Source organism: Lissotriton vulgaris, unplaced genomic scaffold, assembly GCF_964263255.1.
Source record: "Lissotriton vulgaris unplaced genomic scaffold, aLisVul1.2 SCAFFOLD_2347, whole genome shotgun sequence".
Classification (NCBI taxonomy): Eukaryota; Metazoa; Chordata; class Amphibia; order Caudata; family Salamandridae; genus Lissotriton; species Lissotriton vulgaris.
In genome coordinates, this window is record NW_028248842.1 from 294,703 (window position 1) to 307,425 (window position 12,723).

Here is a 12,723-nt window from a genome sequence, read left to right on the forward strand (position 1 = left end):
GCCGGGGTTTGGACCTGTGACCATGAGGTCAAACACACGCCACTGCAAGTGGACGCATTTGTCCACTGAGCCAACAGACCCGACCTCAAGCATCTAATGCTGGTGCATCGGCATGCCCAATATCTCAGTGCCACCTTTTTCAGGACTAACAGGCTGAGCATTACCAGGACCGTGGGCAAGAAACAATGCATCGTCAGTGAACATCACTTTAGGGCCTTTGTATAGTAGTGCAGCAGATTGACTGGAAATAGCTAAAAAAAAATGGCTCCTACGCCACTAAACGTGGAGTTAATTGTACAAGTCGATTTAAAGTGAGGACCAACTAGCATAGTAAAGAGGAGTGGGGAATAACAAATCAAATTTTGCATGATCCTGGATGTGGCTCTCTTGCACTCTGTAAACATCTGATGCAGAAAAATAATTGCCGGTCCCCACAAATAGGTGCCAGTAGCAGTAGTGGAGAAGTGTGGCTCAATGGTTAGAGCGGCAGACCCTGATGCAGAGGTCTAGCCCGGGACCAGTAACTAGAGAACTAGAGAACATTGGCTCAGACCCGTCTCATACTAGCAAACATGTTTCTGCGCACAATAACTATCTGGTCTGGGGCATTCATCAGGGCTCTAGGATCCCTAAACGTAGAATACAGGCCTACTGTGTCTTATGTGGCACTACACCAGATGTTTCAAACACCCAGGTGACTCCCACCGGGGCCTCGGACTGTCTTAATGGAACAACCCTACATTTTGAGGGCTACCGGTTATCTGGTCGAGGAGGGGGTGGTGTCCTTGGTAGTCACACAGTCATCAAAATGTCCACAGCGCCCGTGGACCTAGCTCGTCTCGCTTATTGCCGCTGGTAGATTTACGGCTACCAGCCTTGGTATTTGCTGCATCGATGTTTAATTGCACCAGCTGCGGGCTCCTGGGCAGAGCTTTGGGCACTGGCACTTTTTCTTTCACAAATTAAGCAGTGCTTACAGCAAAACAGGGCAATGGAAGGGGTCCATTAGATGGACTCAGGAGCGACGTGGAAGTATAATGTAATCTGTCTCATCAATTCCGTACCTCATGCGCCCTTATCATCATATACCACTGCAGAAAGTCTCAGGCTTCTAAATGAGAAAAATAATAAGAGAAAGAGGGAGGACAGACTAAAAATGAACTGGATACATTAGGAAATTTCCTCACTTAGTAAAAGCCACATTGTCTCAGTAAGAGCTGATAAGGATCCAACTGAACACATTCAACCTGTGCTCTAGGTCTTACCAGGTGAAAGTGGGTTGATTAAGAATTTAGAAAAAGGTATCCATGATGGAGAATGAGGATTTCAAGAAAACAGCTTTTCCTGCTCCATTAGGAGAACTTATTTGATATTCATAAATATTAAAGTTGAGGAGCAAGGCCATTCCATACGCTTCCAATGACCACCCACAAGGAGTAGCGTGCTACCCATGTGGACAACCACTTCAGCACTCCGCTAGGGGTGGTAAGCACTATGCAAATGCCTTAATGCAATTACAATGAAACAAGCAGGTGGATTAGGAGAAGGGGGAAGAATGAAGCTCGTCAGGCCCAAGTTCACAAAGATTTCTGTGCATCCAAGTCTTAGGTGTGCAAAAAAGCAGTTCCACATCCTCGTAAACTGAATCGCGATTGGTGTAATTGTGCATTCGTACTAATGTGGACCTTTTGCCGCCAAGACAGAATAGTTACATTCACATGTTTAAGTTGTGGGTATTCGCATTACTGTTCAGGATAGTACGTTTTCCATCCTGCTTCATGTGTGTGCATTTGTTCTTGTTGGAGTCAGGATAGAATGGGGAAGGGAACTCCCACACATGTATTAGGAATACAGAAGGAAGAGATTTTGGCAGAGGAACAAACATTTTTCCCATGGAGAAATAAGGAAATGCGAAAATGTGTATATGTAATTCATTTGAGCATGTAGAATTTGCGATATAATAGTAATTATGCATGCATAAACTTTGCATTCATGTCGACCGCAGGATATCCATTGTGAATTTTTGGGGGGTGCTCTTGAGATACTGCGTTAAACCCTACAAAGTCAGTAATATGCTCCAAATGAAGTAGTAATGCTATGACAGTCGATTTCTTACTAACGTCTGCCATTTGTATTTGCTGAATTGGGCCTGAGAGAGCCAACCAAAATGGGGATGCAAAAATAAAGAAAGTGAGTGAAGAATGGAGCCAGTAACCAATATTTGATAAACAATCCCATGTGGAAGTGTGATAGGGCACGAAAGAAAGAAATTACCTTGGTCTTCTCGCAGTTTCACGGTTCCATTAACAGTTCAACATACCATACCTATAAAGCTTTCACTTCAAACCTCAAATGCAACATCCCGAACAACTAGGGTCAGCTGCTTCAGGCTTTCTCGAATTAAACCACAGGCGCCATCTCTGGCACCCACAAAACCCCAACTCATATGAAAAAAGGCTTTTTGTTCTTTGTTTTGTTCTTTACGACGTGGAAATCCCAACACCAGCTCGATTCAATTTGGAACAGTTAAGACGCATGACCCTAAAATTCCAGGTTTACGAATTAAATCTTGACAGATCTTAATAAGTACCACAAAGCAGTATTTTAATTGGGCATAAAAAAAATATGAACTCTTTAAAATGTGTTCTTTTTATGGGTGAAAATGAAATGGAAAAAAGTTACTGACCAGAGGCGGCCCAATATCGCAATCCATTGCCTTCGATCTCACCATCTGCAAACTCTCCTTCATAGTAGCTGCCGTCCTTAAGTAAAAGCTTTCCGTGACCTAGGAAGAAAGCCAAGATGTATGTTAGGGCCATGTTTGATGCGCCTGAGCATGCTCCACAAGGCGGATGAGGTGCTAAATTTTCTGTGCATCTTCATTTGGGAACCACCTAATTAGTACTGGTTCTCATATAACAGACTGACTCTCCAATGGCAATCACGAACCCTTGTTGAATTAAGTAGAAGATTTAAAGACACTTCTGGCAAAAACATATTTCACACGTTAGAAAGATAAAAACAACAAAAGAATAGAACCTCTTCATGACAATGTTGAAACTTTTGGTGACCAGACATTGGCAGTAGGTTCTACGTCAATTACTACTTCTGACCACTTTACCACTAATTTAGGAAAAAGAAGAACACGACAAAGGTGTCTTTTCAGTTACTATTTAAACTCTGCTCAGTGGTATGCGGTTGCAGCACAGCTTTCCTCACTCATTTTATGCAGATGTTCCGTTCGAGTAAAGAAATCTTGAGAGAGAGCACATATGACAGAACATAACACTTATTTATATACAACCAATGAGTCCAGTGGTAAATATCGTAAGAAAGCATAAAGTCTCAAGTTGTAAGTGTGTGTGTGTTATCCTCAAAAAGTACTCTCTAAATGTTTTATTTTATTAAAATAAATACATGATGCAAAATCAAATACATTGTAAACTTGCACAGTAAGGCATATTTCCAGGGGTACCTGCCGAGACACAAGTAAAAAGCGATTCCTGCATAGACCTCGATGTTATGTTTTGAGCATTCTAGTAGTTAGGCGTGGGCGGAATCATGGGGTGGAGGAAGAGGAGGGGCACGAGCAGGAAAGGGGCAGTTAGAGTAGGGACAGGGACGAGTAAGGAGTGTGCCAATAAAGCTCCATGAATCTCAAGTAAGTGTCTGTCATTATTGCATGCACGACACTACAGCTGGCGACGAGGGTGGGATGAGGTAACCTGCCATCCCCACACTGAGAGAGAAGGTGCCCTGTCCCTGGGCAGCACCAAGAAGTGGTCGCAGTCGCGACACGTGTGCCCCCTGAGAAGATCGCCGCCTGAGGACCCAGGCCAGCGACAGTTGTGACAGCTCCGCAATCCGTCGATCGTGTGGAGCGCTGCCGAGTGAGTGCTGGAAGAAGTTTGCTGCAGAGAATCAATTTGCGCCAAAACGGGAGCTCACCCCAGATGCGTGCAACGTGGCAAGGCGTCGGAAGTGGCCGCGAGTGAAGCGACAGAATCGGGAGCTTACCCTGACCCCATCGTGAAGAAGCTCCAATGAAAGTGAGTGGAGCGCGGCTGCTACGGTGCTGCTGACAAGATCGGCGGTCTGGTGAGTCTCAGTGACTGGATTGGAGCGAAGAGAATGAATGAAGTTGAAGTCTCGCAGGAGCCAAGATTTCACTAACGGCGGCCATTTTGGAGTCAGGCAGCCAACAGGACAATCCTTATGTGCGAGTGGAAAGCGGCCATTTTTAAGTCAGGCGGCTCATGGCTCCAGCAAGCAAGCACTGGTAAATGCAAAAACAAGCACTGGCAAATGCAAAACAAGCATTGGTAAATGAAAACAAACATTGGTAAATGCAAAAACAAGCACTGGTAAATGCAAAACAAGCATTGGTAAATGAAAACAAGCATTAGTAAATACCAAACAAGCATTGATAAACGCAACCAACGCCAGTGAAAAGAAAGGTGACGCTGACAATCACTTGCAGAGATGTCAAATCCACCACAGCAGAATGGTGGCAATGCTACTGTGGCGACCCCAGCTGAGCCTCGAATATCACACCTGCGTCCCCCTGAACCACTAACGCTAGTGGCTGGTGGAAGCATGGGCCCCCGATGGCAGGAGTGGCTAGAAGATTTTGAGGACTATCTTGAAGGGTCAAAGGTCACTGTAGGCAGAGACAAACTCATTGCATTGCGTAATTTGGTTGGCAAGGAAGTCAGCAAAGTGATTAAAGAGCTGCCGGCAGACGACAAAGGAACATCTGACAAAGAGAAAGAGGCGCTGAATAAGAAATTCATACACAAAAGGAATGTGGACTATGAGAGATATGTATTTCATCAAGCTCGTCAAGACAAGGAAGAAAGGATGAGCACCTTCATCTCCAGGCTACGTCGACTATCTCAGTATTGCAACTTTGATGTGTTCTCAACGGAAGACGCTATCCGACTACGAGTGATCGAGGGTTGTCACTCCGAGACACTGCAGAGGAGACTGCTGAGAAAAAGCCATAATCTTGATGAGATAGAAAAAATGACAAGGGTACATAATCAAGCGGAGGAGCACGCCAAATGCATTGAGACAGGAAGAAGTGAGAGAAAAGAACAAGCATTCTGGACGCAAAACACCAACACTCGCAGGAGATCAGGTGAACGACAGAGAAGGTCCAGACCGGCCTCTCGCCATCAACACAAAGGACGTCGACGTTACGGGTCTAGCCAGAGAGACAAGAAGGCCGAACATGCAAGAAAGTCAGAACGGTCTAGAAAATGCTATCGATGTGGGTACGATTATCCGCATGCAGATGTGTGTCAGGCGATGGGTCAACAGTGCCACAAGTGTGGGTGAAAGAATCACTTTGAAGCGATGTGTGGTGTATACAACAAAGAAAGAAGAGGTGAAATGAACAAGCTGCGTCTGATCCCAGAAGACATCACGCCAAAGCAGTACAAGACAGGGCGATGTCATCCTCTGGATGGTCCCGTTCCAGCCGAGATTCTCATGGATCCCAGTGGACCAGAAGGTCACCGAAACGATCACCGTCGAGAGAATCAAGATCGACGTCTGCAGAGTCTGAGTATACAGATGAATATGTTTGCATGGTATCAGACCCAGATCAACTAAAAAGGTATCCCCCATTGGACACAAGAGTGGGGACCCATGAGACACAATTCATGCTCGACAGTGGGGCATCCCTAAACTACATGGCCGTGACAGAATATAACAAAATGAAATCACCACCTCAACTGAGTCCAGCACGCGTAAGAGTATTCACCTGGATGGCGAAGAAACCACTTCCATGTTTGGGTAAATTTGAAACAACTCTCACCCATGAAGACAAGTCTGTGACAGCATACATCCATGTCATTGAAGGCCCTGAGGCTGAGTGCCTCCTCAGCTTGCCGACTGCGGAATGTCTCCGCCTTGTGGAGATCCTCTATAGAGTCAGCGATGATCCAGACGTAATCCGTAAGTTCCCTAAGCTATTCACTGGGCTCGGAAAGATGAACAAATGTCAGATCCGTCTACACATCAACGATCAAGTGCGCCCTGTAGCTCAACACCCTCGACGAGTGCCATTTCATCTTCAGCAAGTGGTGGAAGATGAGATTGAGGAGTTGTTACAAACTGACATTATTGAAAAAACAGATGGTCCCACACCATGGGTGTCACCAGTCGTCATCGTCCCAAAGAAAGGCACTCCGGACAAGGTGCGCTTGTGTGTGGACATGAGACTTCCCAACACTGCCATAGAGAGAGAGCGTCACCCAGGACCCCACCTGAGTGACATGATAGCCGCCCTGAATGGAGCCAGAGTATTTTCTAATCTTGACTTGAATAAAGGCTATCACCAGCTGGAACTCCATGAGAAATCAAGATATATAACCACTTTCGCTACCCACTTAGGTCTGTTTAGATACAAGAGACTGAGCTTTGGCATTTCATCAGCAGCCGAAATATTTCAGGAAATGATTCGTCAGACCATCAGACACATACCCAACTCGCTGAATTACAGTGATGACATTTTGGTATATGGGTCGAATACACAGGAGCATGACAAGGCGCTAGATCGAGTATGCCATGCCCTTCTAGAGGCCAACCTGACCCTAAATAAGGACAAGTGTGAGTTCCACCAATCCACTCTCAAGTTCTTTGGCCATGTGTTCTCGGGAGCGGGCATGAGGCCTGACCCGGAAAAAGTGACTGCACTCAATGCTACCAAGAGTCCTCAAGATGTTAGTGACATTCGTTCATTTCTGGGCATGGCGAGCTATTGTGCCAGATACATAAAAGACTACGCCACTATCAGTCATCCATTGAGAACCCTCACCAAGCAAGGACAACCGTTTGCGTGGAGCCCCCAATGTGAGAGGGCCTTTCGGGAAATCAAACAGGCCGTTGAGGCTGCGGACAACCTGGCATACTTTAGCCCCAAGAGGAAGACTGAAATAACGGTGGATGCCAGTCCAGTGGGTCTGGTTGCCATATTAGCCCAGTATGACAAAGACACTGATCAACGGCACATCGTGGCCTACGCCAGTCGCAGCCTATCTGAAACGGAAAGGGCATATTCTCAGCCAGAAAAAGAGAGCCTCGTAGTCGTCTGGGCTTGCGAACACTTTCATGTCTTCATATATGGTAAACATTTCACCATGATAACGGACCACCAGGCATTGGTCACCATATTTGGCAACTCCAATGCCAAGATGCCACCTAGAATCGAACGATGGGGCCTGCGCCTACAGGAATACACCTACACAATCATACACAAACCGGGGAAAGGGGAGAACCTAGCGGACTATATGTCCCGACACCCTCAGGCATCCCAGGTTTCGCCTCCATCAATAGCTGAAGAATACATACACTTTGTAGTAGGATCAGCCCGACCTCCAGCCATTCCATTAGAGGCAATCCAGGAAGCTACTGCCCAAGATGACATTCTTCAGAAAGTGATGCCCCGACTGCGCTCCCATAGATGGAGGCATGACAGTGAGGAAGAGAAGACCGATCCTCAGGTCCGCCAAGAAATGCAAGCGTTCAGGAATCAGTGATGAGCTATCTGCCACCTCGGAGGGGCTCCTCCTGAGAGACCATCGGATTGTCATCCCGAGGCAGCTACGACCAGGAGTCATTAACCTGGCTCATGAAGGCCACAGGGGAGTGGTTGCACCCAAAAGAAATCTCTGTGAGCGAGTCTGGTTCCCGCTGCTTGATTCCATGGTGGAGGCCACCCTCAAGGATTGCCCCCAGTGTCAACTTGTTAGCCATGGAACACCCCCAGCTCCGCTTCAAATGACTAAGTTACCAAGTGGGATATGGCAAGAATTAGCCATGGACTTTTATGGATCCCTCCAATCCGGCAAGTATGTGGTGGCTATCATGGATGAGTACTCGAGGTTTCCGATAGCCCAATTCGTGCCATCCAATAATGCTTCTTGCACAATTGCGGTGCTTGATGAGGTGTTTGCCGCATGGGGTGACCCAAAGGAACTCAAAACAGACAATGGTCCTCCTTTCAATGGCCAGGAGTTTAGCGAGTTCGCAAGACACCTTACCTTTAGACATCGAAAGGTCACGCCTCTGTGGCCACAGGCTAATGGCACCATTGAGCGGTTCATGGCGACTCTGAAGAAAACGTTCAAACAAGCCACGCTCGAGAAGAAAGACTTGCAAGTTGCCCTCAACGAAGTCCTGCGAGCATACAGAACTACACCACATGCCACCACAGGAAAATGCCCGGCCACTCTTATGCTGGGGCGACCCATCAGAACAAGGATTCCGATGTGAGAGGGTGCTCTGCGACCAGTGTCTCTGACACATGTCCACCAAGAAGTGGCCCTGGCTGATCAAAACAGTAAGAACAAAATGAAATCGTATGCGGACACTCGAAGGAGAGCCAAGTCTCCTTCATTACAGACAGGGGACTGTGTGGTGGTCAAACAAGAACAATCCCGAAAAACAGATTGCACGTTCAAAGACGAACCCTTGGTTGTCACCCAACAAAAGGGCACCATGGTCACGGCGGCATCCGAAAATATAAGGATCACCAGGAATGTGTCTCATTTTCAAAAGTGCACGCCTGGCATGAAAGAGGCGCTTGAACAGGATGGAGATCCACCGGAAACACAAGGACCCAATCAAACGGACACATCCAAGAGACCTGATCAGAGGACTGAAGCTGAATTGGATGATGGTGGCATGAATCTGCGACCTAGAAGGAACATTCACAGGCCTCAGAGACTGATTGAAGAACTCTAATAAAGTCAGTTCATTCTTTTGTTAACAAAGGGGGAGATGTTATGTTTTGAGCATTCTAGTAGTTGGGCGTGGGCGGAGTCATGGGGTGGAGGAAGAGGAGGGGCACGAGCAGGAAAGGGGCAGTTAGAGTAGGGACATCGACGAGTAAGGAGTGTGCCAATAAAGCTCCATGAATCTCAAGTAAGTGTCTGTCATTATTGCATGCACGACACTACACTCACTGCGGCTGTGTGGCATGGTTGCCCTAAAGCCATGCTTTTCCACCAGACAAAACAAAAAAAATCTCATCTTGCTGTAACGTTTAATGGGCACGGGGTTAAGGACACAGGCCAAAACCCTCAAACAGGTCAGTGTGATAGGTAAAACAGAGCAACAAACTATAGTCACAACACCCTATCAACTTAAGGTCTCATTATGATGTGGTTCGGACTGCAACATACAGCTTGTCGGTTGCAGTCCACTGTCCACGTCTGCGGTCTGACCAACGCATTAGGATGCATGCAGTCAGAGGCAGCAGTCGGAGGGCCAACCGACGCCTTCCGACCGGCTCATAGATTCCGTCGGTTGGTCGGAAGCTCCTCATAATCCCTTAAGGATGGCATTCTCGCCGTCGGGATTATGATGTCAGAAAGTGACACTGGGGGCCCCTAGCAGGACCTCCTTCCCCCTGGCCCTCCGTATCTGGGCCGAGGGCATCTATGGCACCCACACTGATTTTCACAAACTCTCACCCACCTAGCAAGCTCCCATCGAGAAGTAAGGGTTTGCGATTGCCGGATCCACACGCTTGTGTCAATCTTCCCATCTATCTTTGTCCTTTTCTTACCAACCTATCTCTCTCAACTATACTCTGAACCATATGTCTCTGTCTTTACCACTTGCTCTTTCATACACATTTCTGGCGCACCCATACTTTTCTACTAATCTACATATTTTCTCCAACTCCGCCCATTTTCACATTTCTTAGCAATCTTTCACATCTACCAACCTTTGGACCCCGCCTCATCCACTACCACAAACCCAACGGAACCTCCAATTTCCAAAGAATGCTAAACCCTTACCCATTATTACTTCATGTACACTAAGGGCCTAATCACGACTTCGGCGGTGCAGTGCCGGGTCCGCGCCGCCGCCGCACTGCCAAAGCCGTGGTCAGACCGCCAGACAGATTAGGAGTGTCCTCCTGTCTGTCTCCTTTGTTTTTGTCATTTCCACGGTGGTGCCCGGAAATGGGCACTGTAGTGGGAACGCCAAAAACAGTTCCTGCACAGCAGGAACTGGTGTGCATGCACACAGGGGGGAATATGTTGTGCGCCCTGTGTGCATTCACAGGGCATGAGGCACCAGTGGTACTGCCATGAAAACCGTAGTGGAGAGGAAACTTGTAATATGTTTGGCGGAACCGCGGGGTACCACCACGCATATTACTGCAACCACCACAACACCGCCAGGGAACAGTGGTTTCCTGGAGGCTGCGGTGGGCTGTGGTGGTCCCACCACCATATCATAATAGGGCGGTCGCGAGACCGCCACGCCTCTGCGAGTCTGGCAAGCCGTCCACCACAAGCCTCGTAATCGGGGCCTAAATTTGGACTCATAAGCCCTCATATCAGCTTTTTTTCTTCCTTGATTCCCTGTTTCAGATTATTTCTGACTCCTAAAATGTTAACTGTACAGTTTTTGTTTAGATGTAAAGAGCACAACTAAACTAGTGGGGAAGTGTGGCTCACTGGTTAGAGCAGGCAGACCCTGAAGCAGAGGTCAGACCCGGGACCAGGGTTCAATTCCCGACGCGGCAGGGTCTTGAGCTCAAATGTCCACGGACTCGATAATTCTCGCTTCGGTGCCTGACCTAATCATGGGTTCACACTCTGCAACTCTGGGCATTAAGCTTGCTTAATCTCCACAACGGCCCCCCGCGGCGGGATGCCTGGCTTTCACCTTGGGGATGCCCGTTAGGGGCTATCTCACAGGGAAAAGTCAGGACGGGTTCCCAAGGCAAGCGCCGAGATGCCTCTGGGTGATTCGAGCGCTATATAAGAACATACAAAAAAAAAAAAAAAAAAAAAAAACTACAGCTGCAGCTATAAGGTAGAACAATTAAGTTAATTTGGTTAAGGCTTAACTAGGTTACTAGTCATAGAACACTTTTAAAAGTCACCATTCTCAGGGCATTGCAATCTGGTCATCTTGGGTTAAGGGCCAAATGAGCTCTTAGTGATTGCTGTTTGGTCATTTTTTTTTTTTTTTTTTTTAGATATATTTTTATTGCAGGAAACACGTATGAGAACAACATTGGCACCTGAAATGTAATCCGGGTTCGTGTTGGTTTCAGTAACATTACGCCTATACACGGCCATTCAGCCCACAACCCGGGGGTCGGGCGGCGTGTGCCATTCTGCTGTTGTTGATTTGTCTCTGTCCTCACCGGTTTTCATAGGTGATAGAATAAATCACTTCTGCTTTTCCAAACACCCCAACCCAACATATCCCCCCTCCCTCCTATCGCCTTGCCCCCCAGAGGAAGAAAAGTGTCCTTCATCATGGTACAGGATTCTAATGTTTAACGGAAGTGATCGTCGCTCCTCCCCCCCTATCCCCCACCCACCTCCCCCCTCGTCATCGGTAGTCTATCTCGAGGTTGCATGTCGTGTGCTGTTAGCTGTGATTGTCTATGTCGGGGGCTCTCCAGCAATAGCATCTTGTTGGGAGTCAGGCTGCCCCCCATCAGTGCTGTCTGAATCGGTGAATGTGTCAATGTCGCGCAGGGCCTGCACTATCGTTTCCCAAGCCTGCGCCGCCTCTAAGGCCCGCTCATCTCGTCGCCGTCCCGCCTGCTGGAATCTCAATGTGCTTTCGCTTCCCGCCCACTTGAGGAGTTCATTGCGCCATTTAGCGCCCGTTGGACCAACTCGCGCCTTCCAGTTTCTGGTAATTTCTCGTTTGGCCAAAAGTAAACCCAAATCGATGAACTTGCTAGTAAGTTTGTTTTTAGGGGTGTGTGGGAACCAGTGTAGTAACCCTGCCGCCGCATCTATCTGCAATGATCTGTCGGTCACCTCTGTCAGTGTATCTCCTACAATTGACCAAAATGGGGTCAGCCTTGGACAGGACCACAGCATGTGGAAAAGGTCCGCCCTGGCTGTCCTGCATCTAGGACAATCCGCCGTCTCCAGGCCGAAATATTTCTGCAGCTTCTCCGGGGTCAGATAGGCTCTATGCAATACATAGAAGTGGACCAGTTGAAACCGGGCGCTTCGCGTTCCCTTCCATGCCCGTTGCAATAGCTGGGGCCACGTGGTCTCTGGAATTTCCTTCCCCAAATCCGCTTCCCATCGGGTCTTAAGAGCCGTTAGGGGGGTTAGTCCCTCATCGATCATTCTAGAGTACAAGCACGACACTGCCTTGATTGTCCCTGCAGACATCATAGTATACTGGCAGGTTACCGATGTCTGTGGTTCCTCACGCCCAGTCCTCCAGTGTGCTTGGAGTGCCCTCGTGATCGCCGCGTGGAGCAAAAAGTCACCCCTAGGGACGTCGTAGCGATCTCGAAGCTCCTGGAAGGGCAGTAGTGTTCCCTCTTCGTAGAGGTCGCCTATGGTCTGCACCCCCATTTCCTCCCAGACCCCCAGCCGGGACCAATCTCCGCCGTGGGGCAACGCAGTGAGCATTCCCAGAGGAATCTCCGGGGCATAAGGTCTCGGTCTGCCCAACTTGCGGTACACTCGGTTCCAGCACGAACGTATGGTACTTTCCTCCTGAGTGAGGCCTCCCAGCTCGAGCTTTTGTTGCATCGCAATGAACGATAGGACATGTCTGGGTATGCCATTGCCTCGGGATTCCTCCGGACCTCGGAACTCCCGCGCCACCTCCTGGGTGTAGAACTGTAGTTGGGCCGCCAAGAAGTACTTCTCGAAGTCAGGTGCTGCTAATCCCCCCTCCGCTCTCGGCCTCATCAAGGTCCTAAGCGCC

General features: G+C 48.3%; 1 protein-coding gene across 1 annotated transcript in view; it reads right to left on the reverse strand.

Moving 5' to 3' along the window:
* Window positions 1-12,723, reverse strand: part of LOC147663798 (MORN repeat-containing protein 1-like) — a 313,512-nt gene that overhangs the window by 253,565 nt on the left and 47,224 nt on the right. The window contains exon 3 of the mRNA XM_086950197.1: window positions 2,687-2,785. Coding sequence (XP_086806323.1) covers window positions 2,687-2,785 — 99 coding nt within the window. The remainder of the gene's footprint in view (window positions 1-2,686; window positions 2,786-12,723) is intronic.